At 38.5% G+C, this 21,873-nt stretch overlaps 3 protein-coding genes across 5 annotated transcripts in view; 2 read left to right on the top strand and 1 right to left on the bottom strand.

The window, feature by feature from the left end:
• Positions 1-1,612: 1,612 nt before the first annotated feature.
• Sce (E3 ubiquitin-protein ligase Sce) lies at positions 1,613-4,354 on the top strand. Of its 3 annotated transcripts, none has more exons than XM_076377754.1 (4): positions 1,613-1,879; positions 2,527-2,905; positions 3,038-3,340; positions 3,534-4,354. In XM_076377754.1, the coding sequence occupies exons 1-4, from the start codon at positions 1,637-1,639 to the stop codon at positions 3,749-3,751; spliced, it is 1,143 nt and encodes a 380-aa protein (XP_076233869.1). In that variant the 5' UTR covers positions 1,613-1,636; the 3' UTR covers positions 3,752-4,354. The 3 variants fall into 3 exon arrangements, with proteins under 3 accessions (XP_076233869.1, XP_076233868.1, XP_076233867.1); XM_076377753.1 differs by having other exon boundaries at positions 1,637-1,879; positions 2,527-2,962; XM_076377752.1 differs by having other exon boundaries at positions 1,637-1,879; positions 2,527-3,340.
• Positions 4,355-5,283: 929 nt separating this feature from the next.
• On the bottom strand, positions 5,284-9,855 carry LOC143179346 (uncharacterized). The gene is made up of 4 exons (XM_076378534.1): positions 9,642-9,855; positions 6,868-7,137; positions 6,287-6,463; positions 5,284-5,687 (listed from the first exon to the last, which is right to left on the bottom strand). Exons 1-4 carry the CDS (start codon positions 9,755-9,757, stop codon positions 5,387-5,389), a joined length of 864 nt encoding a protein of 287 aa, XP_076234649.1. The 5' UTR covers positions 9,758-9,855; the 3' UTR covers positions 5,284-5,386.
• A 3,718-nt stretch (positions 9,856-13,573) lies between these two features.
• The window catches only part of LOC143178852 (uncharacterized), a 39,671-nt gene continuing 31,371 nt past the window's right edge, over positions 13,574-21,873 (top strand). Inside the window, exon 1 of the mRNA XM_076377750.1 lies at positions 13,574-13,711. Within this exon, the coding sequence (XP_076233865.1) occupies positions 13,695-13,711 (17 nt within the window). The 5' untranslated portion in view covers positions 13,574-13,694. The remainder of the gene's footprint in view (positions 13,712-21,873) is intronic.

Raw genomic sequence — 21,873 nt, 5'->3', positions numbered from 1 at the left:
TGTTTTGTTATTATAAGATGTCTCTCTTGAAATAAAACAATTGTTACTTAAACCACATTTCTGGATAAAAATGCAAAATAATTCTTAAAAGTATTTTAGCATCGTTTAACTAAAAAGAAATTGTGAATTTCATGTTATAAAATATAGCTACGTAATTAATAATAAAAATAACGTAACATTGAGTATTTGACATTTCTACTGGCATTTTGCTCGCTCTGTGCCGAATGATTCACGCAAACGCAAAGGTGCAGGGAACAACAGAGCCAAGTTCTTAAGAGAGACCTAATGTTTCGCTACTCTATACGTGGATTGTACAGAGTCGATGAGTGACAGAAACGAGTACAGAAAGGCAGTAATGTTCCGCGCTACCATTAAAGCGGCAAGATATCCTCGACGAGAGGTGATAAAACACGTTTTCCCGATATGTACTGATAGACGCAATACAATTACGGTAGTCTACAGTTAGGGTCACTGAAAAAGGTTCAGATCTCGCACCGGTCTAGTTTCCCATGTTAAATCGTTGCACGAATGCGTCTCAACTTGTTCGCTGGAAAGAGTGGAAAGACGTACCTAGAATACGAGCCGATGGTTGAGCCTACGCCCATCTCCGATGGGTATTACATACCGTTATATTATATAAACCTCGGAAACATATTTTGCCCACGCATATATAGATTTCCGCCGTAGGGATTACATCCATTTTTCTTTTACTCATTAAACTTGCATAGACGTGTCTATCCAGTCGAACTTTATCGACTATCTAAAATATACTTCAGCACGACTGCAATGTCAAATCGTTATGTGGAAAATTAAAATTGATCAGAAGAAATCAATGCACCCAACTTTTACTTTAAACAGAGAGCAATGTCCACCACTTTCTATTAATGATATAGTATATAATAACGGAATCCTTAGTATCTGGGCAACCCGTATATTATTATAAGCATATTGTTTTCTTAATTACATAGTGAAATGCTGAAATAAAGTCAAACTACACGTTATTATCCAAAAGTGGCCGAATGGATGCAAACTAGTTGGATAAATGGCCAAATGATGACTGTAACTTGAATCGCAGAAGTTTAAACAAAAGTAAACAATTTTAAATAAATGTTATTCTCAAAAAGTTGGAGAAGGAGTGTGTGTATTCAGGATAGCAGATTCATAAATTTATTAATCCTGTTTTGGCAATTTTCAAAACTTCCGCCATTAGTCTACAGCGTTCTACTTTATCGACGTCCAAACCACCAACTTGGAAATTGAAAATTGTGTTTCTCATAGTTTGTTACTCAGATTCTACAGTATAAAAAATTAAAATTTACAGAATACCTATTTCTAATATCTTGTCTTCGAAATATAAACTAGAAATGCAATCACATTATAGTATTTCTAAGACATATCCCTTTTTTTTTTTGCGTCTGCGCATCCTACAAAGAAAATACATTATCTTAATTCTAATAGTGTTTCAACTTCTCTAGAGTGTAAATGGGTCTATTTCTTTTTTATTTTCTATAAACATGCCTGTTACTGGTTGCACTATTCTAAATGGTTTATATTCCCGCTGAGAGATGGCTGTAGTCACGACTGAAAGTGTTGTATACATACAGACTTTTCAGCTGAAAGCTTGTACGTAGCCAAGATGGCTTCTGCGGAACAGGTCGGTCTGAACAAAACTTGGGAATTATCGCTCTACGAGCTTCATCGTACACCTCAGGATGCGATTACTGACAATACCGAGATCGCGGTTAGCCCGCGGAGTTTGCACAGTGAACTTATGTGTCCAATTTGCCTGGATATGCTTAAAAAAACAATGACCACCAAGGAGTGTCTGCATCGTTTCTGTTCTGATTGTATTATTACAGCACTCCGAAGCGGTAATAAGGTACGTGATGGCAATAGAATTATTGTCTCAACATGGTTTGTAATTGTATACTCACGTTTACGGCATAGCTTCTCTCTAACAACTGTTGTCGTTTCATCAGAAGTAAACATTGACGTTTACCTTGTGCGTCGGTATTGTTTTGTTCTTTGTTTTGAAGTTTTACATGTCACATTGTTGCAAACACTGGGAAATTCGACTTGTAAATTAGAACAGCAGCACTTGCGATGAGACAGTATTTTTTAAGATTGATAACGTTTCAGTTACGAGTATTGATCTGTGTTTCTAATAGTCAAATGATTTTTGTGCGCGTTTTAAAATGTGTCGCATATAGAATGTCCCACTGTTGTGTTTAAATCGCTTGTTTTATCGATTTAAGATTATAAAGATTTAATATTTACCTATCGTATATTAAACATTGATTTTTCCCGCGTAAGATGAAAATAAGTTACGTTTTTCATTTTATAAAAGATTAAAAAATAATGAACGCTTTGACGAATTTTTCATGCGGCTGTAAAACTTATCATAAAATACACTTGAAAATTCAAAGAATTTTATGAATTTAAGACTGTGTAATAACATTAAATACTAGCAGAGGTTAGGATGGTTCTAGAAGAATACACAATTAGACTCATCTTTGTCTCTTGTAGGAGTGTCCAACATGCAGAAAAAAGTTGGTGTCAAAAAGATCCCTTAGGCCAGATCCAAATTTTGATCTATTGATCTCTAAGATCTACCCAAGCCGTGATGAATATGAGGCACATCAGGAGAGGGTCTTGGCAAAATTAAACAAATCACATTCGCAGGCTGCATTAGTAAATTCAATTACAGAGGGGATTAAATTACAAAGTCAGAATCGACCCCAGCGTTCTAGAAAAAATGCCAATGAATCTGAGAATGCCAGTAATGCGGCTTCATACAACAATTCACAGAATGCTAGTGCACCAGCCACGCCAAATGCTGCAAATTCTGCAAATCAAAGTGACTCGTCTCAGAGCGCTACAGGACCTTTAAACAATAGTAGTGGGGGTAATTCTCAAAATTCCAATAGCGTCTCTCAAGCTGCCAGTAGTCCTGCAGTTTCTGGTAACGTTATTAGACAAGACGATAACATAAAGGGCACGCCTGATGTAAGTGAAACTGATAACATGTCTGCTTCAGGCACAACGTCCAGAAATTCTACCACACCATCACCAAATCCAGCGAATCAGATCCCTAAACCGCCTAAACGGCAGAAAAGTTTACAGAATTCAGAGAATGACTCTTCTAGTGCAGAAGCTGAGACTGGTGGTGGTGATTCCATGGTAGATACAGAAGGTGAAGGTCCTAGCGAGCCATTAATGCTGAATGAAATTGAATTAGTTTTTAAACCACATCCCACAGAAATGGCTGGTGATAATTCACTCATTAAAGCTTTAAAGGAAAATAGTATCCGTTACATTAAAACTACCGCGAACGCGACAGGTAACTGTCAGCTATATAATTTCACAATTAGTCATTTGATGCGAAATCAAACACTTTTTGAAATAATATTTCAGATTTTGCTGAAATTTCAATATTTTGTAGTATTTTCCAAAAAGTATTCGATTTCGCGCGAATTGGCTCAAGTGTGGATAGTAAAGATTTTGAAATAATCAATTCACGTCTATTTTTATAGTGGATCATCTAAGTAAATACTTGGCAATGAGATTGACATTGGATCTGGATACAGAGTTGTCAGAATCGGATAGGCTATTAAATTTCTGTATTTATATAGCACCATCCCCTGGTCAGCTCGTAGTATTAAGCGGGTCACAAACATTGCGGCAAGTCAACGACAAATTCTGGCGCGTCAACAGACCCCTGGAAATGTATTACTCTTGGAAGAAGACCTAGGGAAGGCCTCGCAAATATCAATCCGACGGGAGCTAATTAAGCTCCAAAAATTAAAACATTCGTACTGTATGGAGTATAGAGGACAAAGTGCTCTGCTTTAACACAAGAAACAACAGATATATTTTACTGTACTTCAATAGCCTTGATTATTTTCAAGGAAGAGAAGAATGCGTGGAAAAGGTTTCTTGTAACTGAGTCGATAGTGGTGCAATTTTTATCCTGGAACTGGTTGCTGGTGTTTCTTCACCGTGGACAATAGAAACGGATAGGTTTTTCATTATAGCTTCGTACAGCACTTACATCAGAAGGATCGAATTTACGTCGTACAAGTTGAACTGCCATTTACCAGATTGCATTACAAATGGATCAATGAATTTTATTGAGGAAAACGTGTCGCGCTGAATCGTGACTCCTGCGTAGTATTTATCAGACTATTCCCTCTTTTCACAGGTACAGGTTAAACCGGTGCGCCCAATTATATATACGTACATATTTCCATGAACCGATGGCCTCGATTGTTAATTAACTTATTTAAATAAGCTCCGATTCGTTGTGGACCATTCTGTATAGTTTCACGATGAAATAAATCAATGTCTGTACATATATTGAAAGAAACAGTGTGTCGAAATGTTTGATGAAAGTCTCCCTATTGGAAGCTCCTTTTCAAATAAGTAACTAGCCTGTTCCTTTTAATTTATTCGACGCGATTCATTGGCTTTGCTCCCTCGACCTCTTCGAAGTGCTCTTTGATGCAAAAATCTAATTTTCGATTACACCGAAGATACATGAAAAGCATCTTTGGTATAGTAGACGGAATAATCGATAAGAGCCCCGACCCTATCCTGCGCCCTCTTGTATTTCCACTGAACCGAAAACAATGCGAATACTCTACCTTGGTTAATGCCACCCTCTCTTAGCAAACAGGAAACCGCATTAAATCCTTGGCGTCGATATTCGTAATCTGAGAATTCAAGGGTTTTTTTTTACATTCTTATTTTTTCTTCAGTAGTTTAATGTAGTCTTAAAGAACTGATTATGCAATTAGTATTTTATCCTGAATAGAACAAGATCCTCCCAAGAAGTTTTTAATTGTTTCCTTTAGTGATCTCTGTGCAATTACTTAGATTTAGGGTTTACAATCCTTTAGGAAATTAAAAACAAAGCAGGAAGTAACTGCACGCAAAATTCTCGGTTACCCGTCACATAGACCTTGATTCCCTCGTCCTTCTGCGAGTTTTTCCCATTAATTAATGAATTCAGAAGGAGCGTTAGATTCACAGCAATCTAGTAGCGCTGTAATTACAGGATATATAACGAAGTAATAATCATGGCGCTTAATTAGCGCTCAAAATGTATCTTGCCTATCCCAGACCTTCTGGTAATACTTGATCCATTAGTAATTGTAGGCTAATTGCCATATTCCTGTCGAAATGTAAAGAGCTGTAACGAGTAATATTGTTAGCAGGCGTACAGTAGCACTGCTTCAGGCAATAGTCACGCTTTATATTTTCTAATGACGTTCATTAGTAAACAGGAAATTACTTAATTTAATTTAATTGATATTACACGGTATATTTTTTACGCCCGCGATTAAGCCTATATCCCAAGATTATTTCACTGTTATCTCGCCCCACATTAAAGACGAAACGTAATTTTATTATTGTTACTGTCAGAAATATATTCAAGACTTTCCTTCGAGTCTGTGTCTTTTGCTTCAGTAGTTGAACTCGATGATCCCGTCAGTGCATTTAACGATTCCTCCTTCTCCATTGTCTTATTTCCAGCCAAAGGACTTTCGTCTTGTTCAACCTGCTCCTCGTCACTGAATTCCTTCCAAGGATCTTCTTGCAAAATTTCCTCTTCAAAAACGTCTTTACCTATTTTTGATTCAATTTCGTACTCCTCTTTCAGAAGTTTGTACATCTCTGAGGTGACTCTGAAAATTCATCAATAGATTAATTGTTAGCATACTAAGGTGAGATAATTCAATAATTACAATACTATTTCTCTATCATCATCAAATTTATATTTCCAAATTTTTGAATATTCAAATTTTTAAATATAAAAATTTTGAACTTTTCGAAATTTTCGAATATTCGAATCGTTAATTTACCAATTACTGTTAAATCAATATGAAAATTGATGTTAAAATGTTTTGAAATCAATATATAATCGAAAAAATAACGGTTCTAGAATTATATTTAAATCGTAACCGAAAGAGTGTAATTAGAAATTCTAGTTCACTCGTAATACTTATTTAGAACAAAGCGTCTTCATAGTCATTTCATGCATGGAAATGTGTATTATAACTGTTTTCAAAATCCAATTAAAATACTGGCAAGAGCGATCCCCTCGAACCTCCATTTAATCCTATTATTTAGTATCGTTCTGTCGAGAGGGGGTGTCCGCGTTATTCTTTGTCAGTGAACAAAAAACCCATTACAACGCTCTGGTCTATCCCATTTTCTGGTAATGCGACCGACCCTATTGCCGACAAAGTAGATCGAACGATGTAACTAACTGCAAAGTACTAACGGCATCTTATAAGGCTCCTTGTACCAGAGAGGGTATCCCGAGGGATTCTGCTTCCCATCGGGAATCGAATTCTCAGTTGGCAGCGAGTGCAGCTTGAAATGTGGCGGTTCTACCGTCTCTTCCAATAAAGTCGACACTTGTCGCGCGTATTCCTCGGTGCCTGCTGTTCGTTCCAAGCTGAAACGTTACGAATAACTCTGGAATTCTTCACTTTCGTTAATTCACTTATTTAGTTACATATTCCTAAGAGAGTTTAACTCTGCTATGCTCCTCAAGACTTTTTCGCTCCAGTCGTACTTATTCTTTAGTTTTAACAACTTTTTTCATTTTGAGAAAAAAGTGAAAGAATTATTCTTAACATGTACCTTTGTAACTAGTTCCTTGGTATTATATTAAAAACTTATTAGCTGCAGTTATAATACTTAACTGGTAATAAACACTATTTAATATATGTAAGGTTTTCAGAAGGAATATAGCAGTGTTAATCTTCTAACCTCTAAACAATTCTTAGAAATTTCTATGTATAATTTTGTATATGTACTCTTTCTCGCTGATATTTCGAGCAAGAAGTGTCCATTTACTTGTGAACCATCTGCCTGGTGAATTCTAATCTGGGTGCCGTCCTCAGAGTCCGAGTAGCTGATCTCGAGGAACTTCCTACTTTTCCAGGCTGTGGTTTCTTCAAGTCCTCCTGAACACCGTAGAAACTTCCAAAGTGGACAGCCACGTCTTTCGGAACGTTAGAGACTAATTTGGCCGCGTCTTTGGGACTTTCTTTTGACGTGGATTCGTTCTCTGCAGCAACTGACGAGCTTTTCGAGAAATGAGACTTCTGCTTCCTCACCGCAAACCTTGAAACGATAATCATCGCGCATTATAGTAATGATAGTTTGGTACATGAGAAGTTGTTAAGGCCAGCAAATCTGTATCATATCTGATCGATATGTTTCTTCTGAGGATGCTTTCGTCCTTCATCATGTTCGTGCCTTTTTGCTGTGATCGTTTATGACGTTTATGTGGTATCGTTAGCTCGTTTATGATCAGAATTGTGTTCGTTGTGTTTCTAGTAAAATCTATCTTGATACAAGAGAGTACTTACTCTCATTTCTTCGAATATTTAAGTAGAGAGTAGCGTTTGTACCCTTTTCGTGACTACTCAGAGTTTCAGTACCTTTATGTCTAGTAAATCAACTGCTTAATTACAGTTATGTACGTGTTATCCTGCTTTAAGGGGGTATTCGTTCCAATTGGTTATAAAAAATCGTTTTATTTCTGTTTTTTGTTACTGTGAAGGTTTTAGAGCATTTTTATTCAGATTATAAAAAATTCTAACAATTCTGAAAAAAATCCTGAAGACTGTCTAAAAACCGAGAAAACACATTCAAGCAAAGATCCTTTAACCCTTGTACAACGAATGCAGGGTCACTTTAACCCTGTACTTTGACAGTATAAGATATCAAAAGTATAATTTTGTTTGTAAGGATCATACAAAAAATACACTTATTTCATGCATCAGGTAACGAAAGAAAACGAAATATTTTCTAATATGAAATTGATAAATATTATCAATACTCTACAGGAAACGAAAAAGAAGTAAATTGTATACTATTCAAACTTCATTTTTCTATATACAGTTCCGCTTATAAGTATTCGAACGATGTCACATGTTAAGAAAAATACACGTTTCTATGTAGTAACTGTTGTATATTCTTTACACTTGTATTTCTATTATATCTTAAAATTAAGTATATAGTAATCACAGTAATTATATTTTTAACACTAATTAATGGTTAATCTAAGCAATAAATATCGATTACTAATCTATCTATACTATCTTAGATTATTACTAATCTATCTATCTAATAAATCTATACTTCTCGAAACTTGTGAAATCGTTCGAATACTTATGAGCGATACCGTAATTCCTTCCCAAAACTAGTTTGCAATAGAATTTCTATTATCGATCAAAATGACCCTGTATTCGTCTCTCACATCCATCGAAAACCATTCGCCTTCCGAGGGTTAAGAATGCAGTTGCTTGCTCAAGAAAGCAGGTAATTCCTGCTACTCCTCGTAGAAGCGCGTTTATCTTGAGTTACTAATGTATACGCCTAAGTTTACCGTCATCCTCTCGTACTACAATCTAGTGAAGATAAGGTCCTAAATACGACGCGACGCAGCTAGAACAGTATATTAAACACACGCTGGTTAAAGCACTGTCATATCAAACAAGATTGACACACGTATATACCGTTACGGGACATTTGTTTCCGTTAGACACCGAGAAAAAGTGTGCGCACGCCGACGTACTAATTCATCGTGACAGGCAATTTACGAGAAATTACGGCGAACAGGGCAAATAAATATGTCGGGCGTACGAAAGATTTTGCAAAAGTCTCCCGTTGTATCAGCTGTCGACGACAATCACGTCGCATGAATTATTCATTCGAACGAATTACAGCTCGCGGATGTTGGGTGCCGGGGATGCAGCGAATTATGCGAAAGTTTACAATTTCCTGTACCGATGCGTATGCGCTTCAATGAACGCCAGTAACAAATCGTAAAGGTAACGTTAGCGAACAAAGAGGGTCATCGGGTTTACAGAGAGCGCCAATAGTTCTCCGTGTGCAGAACTATTAGCTTTAAATAGTTTGGGGACATAAAGTGTACCCTGAGAGGACTACAGTTTCATTTCCACCTTTGTAAACCTTTAGTTACAGGCTTACAGGACGTTTTAAATGCAAGTTTATTATTGTGTATGTTTATATGTGCTTTTTTATGGTTCAATATGAATAAGCTATTGCTATAAAAATTTTAGAGTAGTAGACATCTAAATAGAGAATGGTTTTGCAGAAGGGTTGAATGGTTTAAAAAAGTTCATGTAGTTTACTAAAATGAGCAGAAACTATGGAACTTGTATATACAGATCCACTAATTAAGTTTGGAGCACCTAGAAATAAGATAAAGAGGAATATTTATTTCAAGTTAGATTATAATTCTAAGTTTTCGTGAAAAATGTTGTATGTGTATTTAGCTGTTTCAATACAGATTTGGGACCTTTACAAAAAGAAATTATGAACACTGTAAAAAAGTCCAAATCTATATTACCTTCCTTCATAGGTCGTACTGGAGGACTAAAATAATATCTACTCCAATATTTGCAACATAATCTTTTTTACAAGCGTGATTAAAACAAATAATAAGTAAAGTCTCTGTATACGCAATGTTCGACTAAAGGGTTAAATAATTCTACTTAAATATCTGTTATCATCATTTTCTTAAATTCTATTTCTAATATCTTCATAAAATCATTTTCACTTAATTTCCCTGTTCTAATAAATCTCGCTATACTCACTTACGAAACTTCTTGATAAAAGAGGGTGATACGTATAGGTTATTAGACGTTGCAGGTTTTCCTCGGCGATCTGCCGCGATTCCAGTCGTCGATTTTACTTTCGGCTTTTTCAACATTTTCTTTGGTTATAGCTGCTCCTTACCCATCGAATTCCTTCTTTAATTAGATCATGGTTAACCGTGAATTTAATAGCTTCTGACGTTTCCTCCTTTACGCTACCATGTTACTGAATTCGTTCGCGAATTAGCTTTCATTCGGAAGAACTTTACTGGTAGCCAGATGTTATTGGAAATAGGAGCGCCGCGATGATTGCGAGATTAATTCTGGGAACACGCACAGCGAACGTTTTAACAGAATTAGATTGGTAGGTGGTACGCGCTGCAATCGTTTTAATGGAGCTACGTCGATAGAGGGGATCATTTTTTTCTATGTCACATCGATGTACCGCTGACCAGCATTAACCGCAACAGCAGGGTTTCAATGAATCGAACCGTTTGAAATTATGAGAACAGGGGAAGCGTAAAAGGAATTTAATTTTGTTCGGGAATGCAATATAAAATGGTTATCGAAGGGATTCTTTTGTAAATCTATGCTGTAGAATTTTTTTATTTGAATGAATATGGAAGTGGGGTACTTTTGTCGTAGGTTACTTGTTCTTTTTGTGTTCGTTATTCTGAATTATAGATAAAATCGTTTATTAAATACTTTTCTTTATTAAAAGTGGCAATTAAAGAATTCTATTTTTTGTTCAAATACCTACACAGGTTTCTCTCAGCTATAAAAGTAAGAATCTTATATCACAGGACCTAATTTCTTTACTCTCTATATTAACGTTCCTAAAATTCGAAAATTGGTCACCTGATTGGAAATATATACTTGTTTCAAAATGATACTAATAGATCTTCAATACTGAACGACCACAAAAAGAATATTTATAATGAACGTTTCACGCTATTCAAAGATTAAAGCTTCCCTCAGCCTTCCTTTCGGAACAGCCTTGGTTCCTTTTACTCTTCGAACTGAATTTTTCAAACAACTGAAGAATCGCCCAATGAATGCTAATAACCATTTCTCTACCGTTGTGGCTATGGTAAACGCGTGTTGTGTGTAAGGATATTCGCGAAGTAAAAAGAAGCAGGATCGTAAAATATGTTGTCTCGTTCTTATGATATATCAAGAGGGCGCGGAGGCAGGTTGGATAGAAGGAAGAAAGCAAGGATAGAGGGAGAGTGGAATAAAACGGTGGACAGGTACGGAGGCCAATGTATCGCGGATAAAAAAGGGAATAGAAACGTGCTTATTTACGATCGAAAAGAGCGAAGTCTGGTCTCGAATTCGTGCGCGGCGCGAGAAAAGGGAGCAAAACCGCGTCGTCGGCGTGCGATGCATATCTTATGCACGTGCCTCGGCGGGCAAGAAAAAAGAGATCGCATTGGTCCTGACTCGGGTACAAAATTATTTATTGCCCGTTGCATCGTGAGACGCTAAATATTTCAAAGGGTCAGAAGGCCTGACCGTGATTTTTATTGTTCCCGCTTGCTCTACCGTAGCATTTGAGAATTGAGCCCGAGAATCGAAGACACTTCGACCTTCTACCTTGTAAGAAGTAGGTATACTTGTGGGAACAATTGGATTTTTGATAGTGGGTCAGAAGATACTGTGTCATTTATTTTGGAATGGTGTTTCTATTAGGAGTTTCTAATATTAGGAAATTCTAAATATTTCTAGATAGAAATATACCTAAATATGTGTGTGTTACATATGATATGGGAATGTAGCTTTTGCAAGCTTCTCTTTTTTCAGGTAGTTCTTTTCAATATTTAAGACACAAATCCTCAGTATTTTAAATTTTTCAGTCTTGAATTTTCCAATCTTTCAAACACTGAAAGTTTTCAGATTTTGAAGTTATTGAAGTCTCTTCATGTACCTAGTACCTGAACCTCTGTACCTATCTAAACTTTGACATCCCCTTGCTAGGATAACAATAAAAAAATCGAAGAATCACAAAACCTGTTGACGTCGTTGACAGTCATTCATTCATCAATTACTTTTCGATAACTACTCAATGAATATTCATCAGACTTGTTTGTTTCTTGAATCCAAGCGCGTGAACTCCAAGAATCAGGGTCCCCTGATAATTACGTATTCACGAGCGCAATGAATAATGATTCCACTAGGAGGCAGCTGCAGTAACTGTTTTTTTTTTCTTGTTAGAGGGAATACTCTAACCCTGTGAGACGTAGTAACACTATGGTCCCCTGTCTTTTGTATCTTTCGTTCCTTGTTATGCAAGTCGCGGTACAACGTGGAAGAAATAGAATTTACACATGAAGAGAGTGCGTGTGCATGAAAGACGCCGCGTATAATGGCGTTTCCTGCTGTCAGTAGGTTTTAATTACTCCGCGAGCCGCCGCGCATGGGTCGAGGTTACACGCCGAGTAATAAAAGCTGTCAGGTCTTCGAAAAGCGATTAAGCAATCGGCAGGTTGTCTCTCGTTCTGCAGAGCTGAAGGAGTTTCAGCAGCGCCGAGGGAGGTCTTTCGATCGGCCCGGAATTTCTCGGCGGAGCACTTTTTTTAAGCGATGCCTCGGGAAGGGCACGATATCCGATGCGTGTTGATTGGATTTGTGATTGGTCGGTTTCGCCTCAGTTCTCCTGAAAACACGGGAAAAAAGTGGCCACTTTTTGGACGCTCCTCCCTCGGAAATTAATTAAATTTGCTCCCCGGACCTCCGTCACTGTATCATTTAATTTTTACTGTCGAACGCTGCGCGAATCGAACTTAACAGCTACCATCGATAGCTGTTAAGTTGACGGTTTTTTAGGTCTTGTTCAGTGAACTCGGGAGAAGCCTGAATCAACTTCTCTGAGTTCTGAGATAAAAGGGGAGATGTAGATATTCTGGATACTCTTCCGTTTTCATGAAAATGACGTGCGTTGACAGGAACCGTTTCTAGAAACTGTGATTCATTGGAAGTTGAGCTGTGTAGGACGTTTCTGTGGTAGAGCGTTTGTGGAAGAACTATGTACAACTGTTAAGGTTTGTTCAGATTAGTCAAGTTACTTGAACTCAAGCGGCTTAAACGCGTGCTTTGGGTCAATACCAATATGAACGTGTTATTTTACTTGACTTGAGGTATCCTTTCAAGCTTCAAGCGAAGCTGACGTTCTTTCAACATTTCCTTGCCTTGAAATACACATTGATTAGTGTGTACTGTACTATACAGGGCAAATTTCAAGCAAATCGACGAGCATGTGAACGTCAAGGAAGCTGTCAAAAGTGCATATTTGGTTTGAAAAATTCGCCATTTTTGTTATTTTTATGTGATAACTTGAATTCAAGTAACTTTACTTGTGTGAACATAAAGGTGGCACCAAGCTCCTTGAATACAAGTGGCTGGACTTTAAATAACTTGACTAATCTGAATGAGACTGTAGAAACCATATGCATACCCTGATAATTGAATTACCACTGAAAATTTAAACAAAAGTTAATTAAACGTTTAATGAAGACTGCCTTCTACTTAAACAAAAATTACCTTTTTCACAATGATCCGTAAAAATGTTTTAAATACCTGTTATTTTTTGTCTATGGAAATTTTACAAGCTGATAAGCTTCAAATTAAGAGAAGCTTAAATACTGTGCGCGGCAAATTCACAAGCGAGAAATATCAAAGGGGAACATCACTTTTTCTGTATGCATACAAGGCGCAGGAATGTTCGTAGAGGCTTACCTGCCTTCAAACATTCGTGGAGGCCTGTATTTACCAATCTTAATTAGGGATAGAGCAAAGGGATGAACATGGTAGGGTTGCCAGTGACAAGAATCGGCTTTTCGAATGCGACTTCGGGTGTCTTCGGTGGTCACCGACACTCTTCGTGCTACTCTTAACTCGTGCTCGTGCCGCCTCGACTCAGTCGTTGACGCGCGCTCGTTTGGTTCGTGTCGGATATTAATGGTGCTTTACGTCTCCAAAAGAAACATCGCAGTTCAACTCTGATAAGAAGGAGCTGTGCTTGAACGATACAGTTGAACCCAATAACGCTGCAACATGTGCACGATCACGAGGTAAGAAACAATCGCTTATCAGATCAAAAAGAAGAGTTTACTTTTGGGTACGAGGGACTATCAAAATTTAGATATTCGAATGATTCGTGTCTTTATACAAAATTTATAAGCTAAAGAAGCTTAAAGTTTCTTATCCCGCTTGTTCCAAGCAACAGTTCAAAGTCTTTTGTGAACTAATCGGTTAAAGGGTTCTAGAAGTGTGTAGAACATTCTGCGTTCCTTGGAATTGGTAAAGGATTCTCCTCAGGGACAGTAGTTAAAAAAAGAATAGTGCATTAAAACACTTCTCCAGGTTCTTCTACAGTCGTTTTCCTTTAGTTCGAGATAAGATAGGGTACACGGTTCCTTCCTTGGGCTTTCATCGACGCCGTCGACTGTCTAGAGGTTCGACGTTGAATCTATCCTGAGTTCTGACACGTTGACGAGGCTTTAACTCTTCATGGAAGTTGCTCCATTCGACTGCTATTATAGTGTCAGTCGACAATATTGGAAACCTATAACACAGGACCGCACAATAAATCCTCGGGGCTCGGTCCTCTTTCCAATAAATTTTAATACAGCAGTTACGGCCCCTCATACGACCAGATATCGACCGCTCCCACTGGCCATTTCCTCTCTGACGGATTCTTTTTTTAATTTTATCTCCCAACTGGGGAGGTCGAATTTCCAAAAAGTATTCGCAAATATTTGACGGTTCAGACTCCTCGATTAAATTTGTTGTAATCCAGGAACGGTGCCATAGCTTCTATCCAAGTACGGTCAATATTGACTCTGGCTCGAGCCAAAGCCTATCGTAATAAATTATTGACTTCATGGAACTGAGAGCATGAAAGTCCTGCAGTGATCCGCATCAACTGTCTCCTCCCTAGCGCCAATACTATTTGCCATAAGGCTCGTAAATTACACGTCGCATAAATCAGCTCTATATGATAATCATGGGATTATCCTTCCCAGACAAGTGGACAATATTGATAGCGGCTGTAAGTCGACTGGTTCAGGAGAAAGATCTTTTCGGATGCTGTCTGTCTGACCATGACGAAAGCTGTTAATGAAACATATGACAGGGGGAAACGTTCTACTCTTGAATCATTTCAGATTTTGCGGTTGGGCGGAAGCTTCTAGTGCCATTTTATTTGGAGCAAATGATATTTAATCGTAGTTGACTAGGTATGCATGAGTGATGGGATTGGCGACATAGTTTGGAGATTCTGTGTCAGTAGAGATCTAAGGGACCTTAGTGTTTGATCAACCTTGGGAATATTTGGTTGAAACATAACTGTGGACTTAAAAGAAACGAAACCTAATCAGTAGACTTTGAGTGATTCATTTCTGGAACATTTAAATATGCAATAAAATACAAACTCACCTAAGATATAGAAACATATAAAATATTCGAAGTCTAGAGTAAGGGTACCAATTACTGTGTAGTACTATGCACCTCTCTTTATTTATACATTTAATAAGTTGTAGCAGTTTGAAACAATTTTGTTACAAAAATACAAATACTTTTAATTTAATGGTGTTACATCGTGCTATATGTAAAAATAAGAATTGGGAAGGGAATACAGTAATTAATCAACATATAGTAATACGCACCCTTACCCTAGTTAAAGTTTAAACTCCATTTTAAGTATCCCTTTTTAAATCTCTGTTTAACCTCAATTTCTCCACTCATATCCATACCATCAAAACACAAATTAACATAAATATTCGCAGTCTACCAGCCAACTCACAGTAGACATTCAACCCTCCCAAGATATTGACCATAGATAATCGTCGAATATGGTAGTATCCAGAAAGGATATTCGCGCATCCTTTGCGTGGGCCAATCGACTCCCCTGGCGAGCACTCGCAGCACGAAACGAAAAACGGAATTATCGAGAGGGCAATCTGGGCGCAGCGTCCGAGGGACAGATTTCCATAAGTGTATCATAATTTGCCGAGAACCTTAGAGGTGTAAGTGTACTGTGCACTTTTCTGTTAGTCCGTCGGCACTCGATACGCCGTTCGAAGGGGTCGCCCACGCAGCGACGTGTCGTGTACACACGACTCGCACGGAAATACGCGTCGTGGCTCCTCGCTCCTCTCCCTGTGTGCGTGGCAGCGATTTACGGTAAGGGCACCGTCTGCTTTGTGTGTTAGTCACCAGCCGTAGGGGGTGAAAGAGACTGGCAGGATTGTTAGAGAGGGGAAAAAAAAAAATGAGAGAAAGAAAAGGTGGCACGCACACGATCGTCAAATGTGTGCGTGCTCTTGCGTTAAACAGGCTCGACGTGTTTACTTTTGCATACACGTTGCTGCGTGTTAAGAGCATAACCATTCCTGCCGTGGATTATTACATCGGCAATAGAGAGTACTGGTCTACTCTCGCGTGCGTTTCCTCTCTTTACGCCGCTTTCGTCTCCGACCCTGTTTCCTTCCGTCTCGTGATCCACGCGACGATTTTCATAATTGCGCTTAACCAGCCCCCCTCGCGTCAGTCGACTTGAATCAATTTGAAGGATACCATTCCGCGAAGAATAGCTGCTACTTTCGGAGCTGATTGAGAGGACAAGTGGAAAACGCTGGGGTTTGAGGTGAGATTCGCCGAGTGGTCGTTACGCTGCTTGATCTAGGTATGATAGATGCTATCGTGGTGTGACTCGCGGCGTTACTGACGCTTCTGCAATCTTAGAGCGGAATCGGAGCACAGTTGAATTGAATGGAGGAAGATTGGAGATTATGGTTCGTCTGGTGACAGGGAATACTATTCAGTTGATGAGAGAATTGCATAGATTTTTTTCTGTGATATTATTTGAAAAAGTATAATGTAACGTTCCCAGAAATGTACTTGAAAGATAATACTATTGACAACTGATTTAGGAATTAGGTCTATGTGGAAAATAGTCAGCGATGTCTGGATGAGAATTTTCATGACTTCAAGCTTCCAAATATTTTTAAGTAAATACGAAGAGCTTTTTATAGAAAAATATGTTATAAAGTTTTCTTATTTATTAAAGTTGAAGAGTGATAAGTGGCAACTGAGGAAACAATCTCTTATATCCAAGTAATCACGTAGAGACGAGAGAGTTTATAAATTCTAGACAAACCCCAATTCGATTTGAAAGGGGACTTCAATTGCTTGCACTGTGTATGATACTCCTCTTTGGAAGATTCGAGGTGGTGATCATATAACGAGGGTTTACTGTATCTTCACAGTAAATCAGAAGGCAGTCACGTAGACGAGAGCTTATCCTTTCGGAGGAAACATGTAATGTTGAGCACATGTCGATACGTCGTTATTGAACACATTCTCTGATGAAAAAAGCTCTTTATATTCACATAAAATATGTTAACAGTGTTAACCAATTTCTCATCTAAGAATCCTTAAGTATTCTTCATAAAAATAGTCCTAGCTCCTAAATTAGTTATCCATACCATTTTTGAATTACATTTTTATGAGAAAAACTAATATACTCTCTTGACTCATTAATTAAGTAATGTTCCTAGTAAATTAGAAATAGTTAGGATCGAGAGGGTACTTTAGTCTATTGATCTGATTGCTACCTCTTCTTGGGATCTTCTAATTTCGAACTAGTCAGGTATGCCTTATACTTAACTTGAACTTTGTTCTTTTCTATTTTGAATACACTGCTATAGAAAATACGTAAAGTGCATTGCACACAAAAAGCATATTAAAAATAGGACCTGTTTATAGAAGTATATAGCTTAGAACTATTTCGAGAAAACTAGTTTTCCTTGCCTATCCTATCACTGAAGTGAACTAAACTATGATCATGACCTACTCTTAAAAATGTCCCACGTTAGAAAGTCGTCAGAATACAGTACACCTGCACCAAGGACACATTGTATAGTATACTCTTCAAAACCATCCCCACATTTTAAATTTGATCCAACCATAACCATCCCTTATTAACTCCTAATGTTTCCAAGGCTACCACCGTGTCTAACACATTTTCTAGGAAAAATGGGAATCCTAGGAATGGAACGCATCATCGAGTCGAAGGCTCTCGAATTTATTTGTCCAAAGGCTGTGAAAAGAAGCGGCTGGTCTGCGCGTTGAAATAACACGATCTTCGGAACGCTTGTACGTGTTTGCTCGCACAGGCTACAACCATTTCCAGGCGGCAGGTCTATTTGTTGAGAGACCCTCGCGTAGGAAAGGAGAATCGCGGAGAGAACGAGGGGTGGCAGTTCGATTGGGACACGCGATATATTACGTGCTCGGCACGTACGTGCTGACTGCTTCGTACATAAGTAGACACAGGCATAAATAGCTGCTCGGTTGTGTGCGTAAACGGCGAGCATAGAGGCAGGGTGTTAAAGAGAGAGAAGATCGGCACGTGAGTAATGCGAGCACGCACGTTTTAACGATTTCTGATGTTGCTGCTTCTTCTATTTCTTCCTGCCTCGTCTTCCTGGTTCAGTGGAGTCAAAAGAGCGAGCGGTGTTCCTCTCGAGAGGCTATAAACGGGCTTTAATAGCGAACGATCGTACCCTTCATTCTTGGAACATCTCCCCTTCGCGGATTCTTTTTCCCCGAGACTTGCTGACTGACTGCCGAGCTTCTTCTTCTCCTTGAGTTTGATTAGCATGGGGAATCGTGTCTGGTCCTCCTCGAAGCGATGTGAAAGCGACAAGACCTCGTGTACACTCGATCGGTAGATAAATATTGACAGACGTCGACGATTTCGCAAGTTGCTGCTCGAGCTGGCAATGTGATTCCAAGATGAATTTTTTGTCTAGCGTGGAGTACTGTCGAGGGACTTCGAAATAGCATGTTGGTAGAAGGATTCGCTGTATTTATGCTCGAGAAGGATTCGTTTTTATAGCTGAACTAACCACTTGGTAGGTAGGTTTGACTTGTCAAGAGGTTTGCGTGCCAATGATATTGTGTTCCAACACTTTGGCTTTGCCATTTGAGTTGTTTGTTTAAGATTGCTGTTTGAAACACGAAATTTCATTTAAAGAAATCCCATTACACAATTTCAAGCAATTTCCTCTTTTCATTGCATCGCGATTTTCAACTCGTGCTATGGGTTCAATTGCTAACTTACGTTCAAAGTGTGTATAGACATTCGATAATTGAAAGTTTCCAACTGATTCCCTACAGCAACGTAGAAAACGCCCCTGAAGTTTCGTACAAAGGGAGCAGAAGTACCTAGACTCACTCCCCAACTCCTGAGAAATTGCATACCTTCAGATTTCTTTCAAATGGTCCACCCTTTCCCGTGGAATCGTGTCGAGCTGTAATTAGTGCCAATTAGTCTACGGTAAAATAAGCCACGGAGCTTTGAGAGACAGCATGACGATGCAAATAGAGAAATCCCGCTCGGTACGAAACGAATCGCAAATAACAGACCTCGGGAGTCTCGCTGCCTCGGAACAATCGGAAAAAAATGAGCCTGCATACGGCAGACAAATTATTGCAGGCTATATGATCAGTGGATGTGGTACATCCAAATAAACTAATTAGTGTAAAGTTCCCTCGTGAGAGCAGGACGCAAAAAATGATCGCAACACTGTTGAATTAATTACAGATAACTGTTATTCTGATGCAACCTTCCTCTTCTTCTGTAAACGTACACCGTTAAATTACCTCGCCGAGTACGTATATATCCTCTTGTAAACAGATAATAAAAACAAAGATTACGATAAGAATCGAATGGGAATTCTTCATATTTAGAAGTAAAAGTTATTTATACACTTTTAATAGAGAAAACAGTAGTCATGACCTATTTATAGAAACTACTTTAGGCTACTTCTATAACTGTTACTAGTACTTAATATTGTCACTCAGTATTTGGTATACTGAATACACTTTAAGCGGATAGAGTTAGTGGAACACTTTATACAGGGTGATCAGTTCAACTGAAAACCCTCTAATGGATATTTGCAACACTTACAACGCCAACAGAATTCAGAATAAGTGCTGCCAACACTCAGAGGGCTTCCAGATAAACTGACAACACCGTGTGTGTATATCTCTATTAACTCTAAAATTCCAAATTTTGTGCACCTTTAACTCTCCCCTAAAATTCGAGAAGACTTAATACCCCTGGCTACGAGGTCCTAATATGTCTACATAAACGTGGTCTGAACGCTAAATAGAAAAACCTCGAATAACAGTGTATCCGCATGATGGACACGAGAAAAACCAGAAGGAAAGAGGTGGCAGGAATCCGATACAAAGCTCCATCGAGCATAAACACGTTCTCGTCACGATCCCACTCGCTGTTGCATATGCGATCGGTTGGCCCTTATCAAACCAGGCACGATCTCCATTTTTTTCTCGTTGATCTTGTACCGCAAACGGGGCGGTCGTGCGCGGATTTGGAAAATCGGAGGAGACTCTATCCACGCTGCAGTTACGGTACACAGCATCCTTTCGCGAATATAGTGACATAATAGGCAAACGTCCAGGCCGATGCACCGTTATGCAGAATGGTGCTGAGGTCAAAGAGCCGGCACGGATGGGAGGGAAGAAGCGGAGTCTGGGATGCGTTCGGAGTGCATCGGATATGCTCGTTCCACCGCTTCGTTCATGAATATTTGAACAGTCCAGAGATCACGAGATACACGCATTTTAAAATAAGACCGAGCGAATTTTCGCGCCGCGAACAACAGCGTTGGCTGCTCGATCGTGAACTTAGATCCAACGCCGATACAGTTTTGCCTTCTCTGTGAACTGGCACTGGCCTCAACGAGGATCGGCTCGGCTACAGTCCTTACGTGACTTTGATCGCATAGGTGACTCTTCAAATGAGGAGCTTGAGGATTTTCTATACTGTATTGAGATAAAAGAGTACAAGAGTTTGAGTTTGAGTTTGAGTTTGAATAAAGAGTTTTGACTTCAAATTCGTGGTTTTCTGTTTTGAATGGGTTGATGTAGGCAGCGCCTACTTAAACAAAGTGGTTGCTTACAGTTTTACTTTCTGTGTAACTGATACGAGTTTCAACGAGACTCGAATAGCTTTCAGTAGGTGCACGCGTGTTTGGTTAAGTAAGTAATTTTCTGATTTTGTAGTTAACGATTTTAAAGGGTCTGTATGGCGATAAAGAAAGTGGTGCAATTTAATTCAGTTCATTAGCGATTTTTTTCGACCTTTCGAGGGTGCTTGATAAATTCAATTAAACGGATTCGTTATCCACGCGGCATTGTTCATTGCAGTGTGGGACCTCATAGGATTTATTAACCTTTAAATTACTGACGTCATTTCGTATAAACTTTTTGTATCGTTTTCGTTACGGTTAATTAGCTCTATGTACAAATCTCCTTATCTTTATTTCAATGGTATTTACTTACAGTAGAATCTCGATTGATCGAGTTGATTAACCAAATTATGACCTATAGTGTTTATTTAGGTTTTCGATTGCTCCCTGAATTAACGATAAAAATATGATTGGATCATAAGTAAAATTCAAATAATGATTTAATAATTAGTAATCCGTAGAACTAATTTATTCAAAATCAAACCAATTGTTTCTAGGACACAAGTAGTTCCAAAATAACAATATCACTTCAAAATTAAATAATAAACCCAGCAAGAGAACTGTATCTAATGTAACAATCATTTCATTCAAAATAACACGTGTCCCGTGATTTATGCACGGCAGTGCATATTATATAATAACATTCACATTATGCAATTACAAGTTGGCGTTAAATCATGCGCATTTCTAATCGCGCGTATCACTGGCGAAACTCGTTGCACTCGCGTTTCAGTGTCGTGGCCATTGACACTGACCTAATAAGGGTTAAATGGATTGTTCCTGAATGTCCATTGAACGCAGCACGCGTCTCTATTGGGGTGGTGTTGCGTGTGTGCACGCATTTAAATCGCGCTCGTATTATGGTCGCCCGTCGATGCGATCACCGAGGGAGGGCGCTTGATTAATCTCGCCGGGAAAATATCATTCTAGATTGTTAATGGTAGATCGATAAATTTGTCGTTAACACGCGTTCGAGTGGCTGGTAAAAGGTTGCTTTCGCTTCATCTTGTCGCCTGTGTGCGCGCAGAATTTGCATTCTGGAGATTCCTGCGGTATGCATAGATAGTCGCGTTGGAAAATAAGTTAAGGATAGAGGATATGTTCTAAATAACAATGCTATATATATTTTCATGTAGTTTTATTATATAATTAATACGAAAAGTACTGTA

This window comes from Calliopsis andreniformis, chromosome 5 (genome assembly GCF_051401765.1).
Source record: "Calliopsis andreniformis isolate RMS-2024a chromosome 5, iyCalAndr_principal, whole genome shotgun sequence".
In the NCBI taxonomy this organism is placed as follows: Eukaryota; Metazoa; Arthropoda; class Insecta; order Hymenoptera; family Andrenidae; genus Calliopsis; species Calliopsis andreniformis.
The sequence above is the reverse complement of the archived record's forward strand: the minus strand, read 5'-3'. Positions and strand labels throughout refer to the sequence as shown.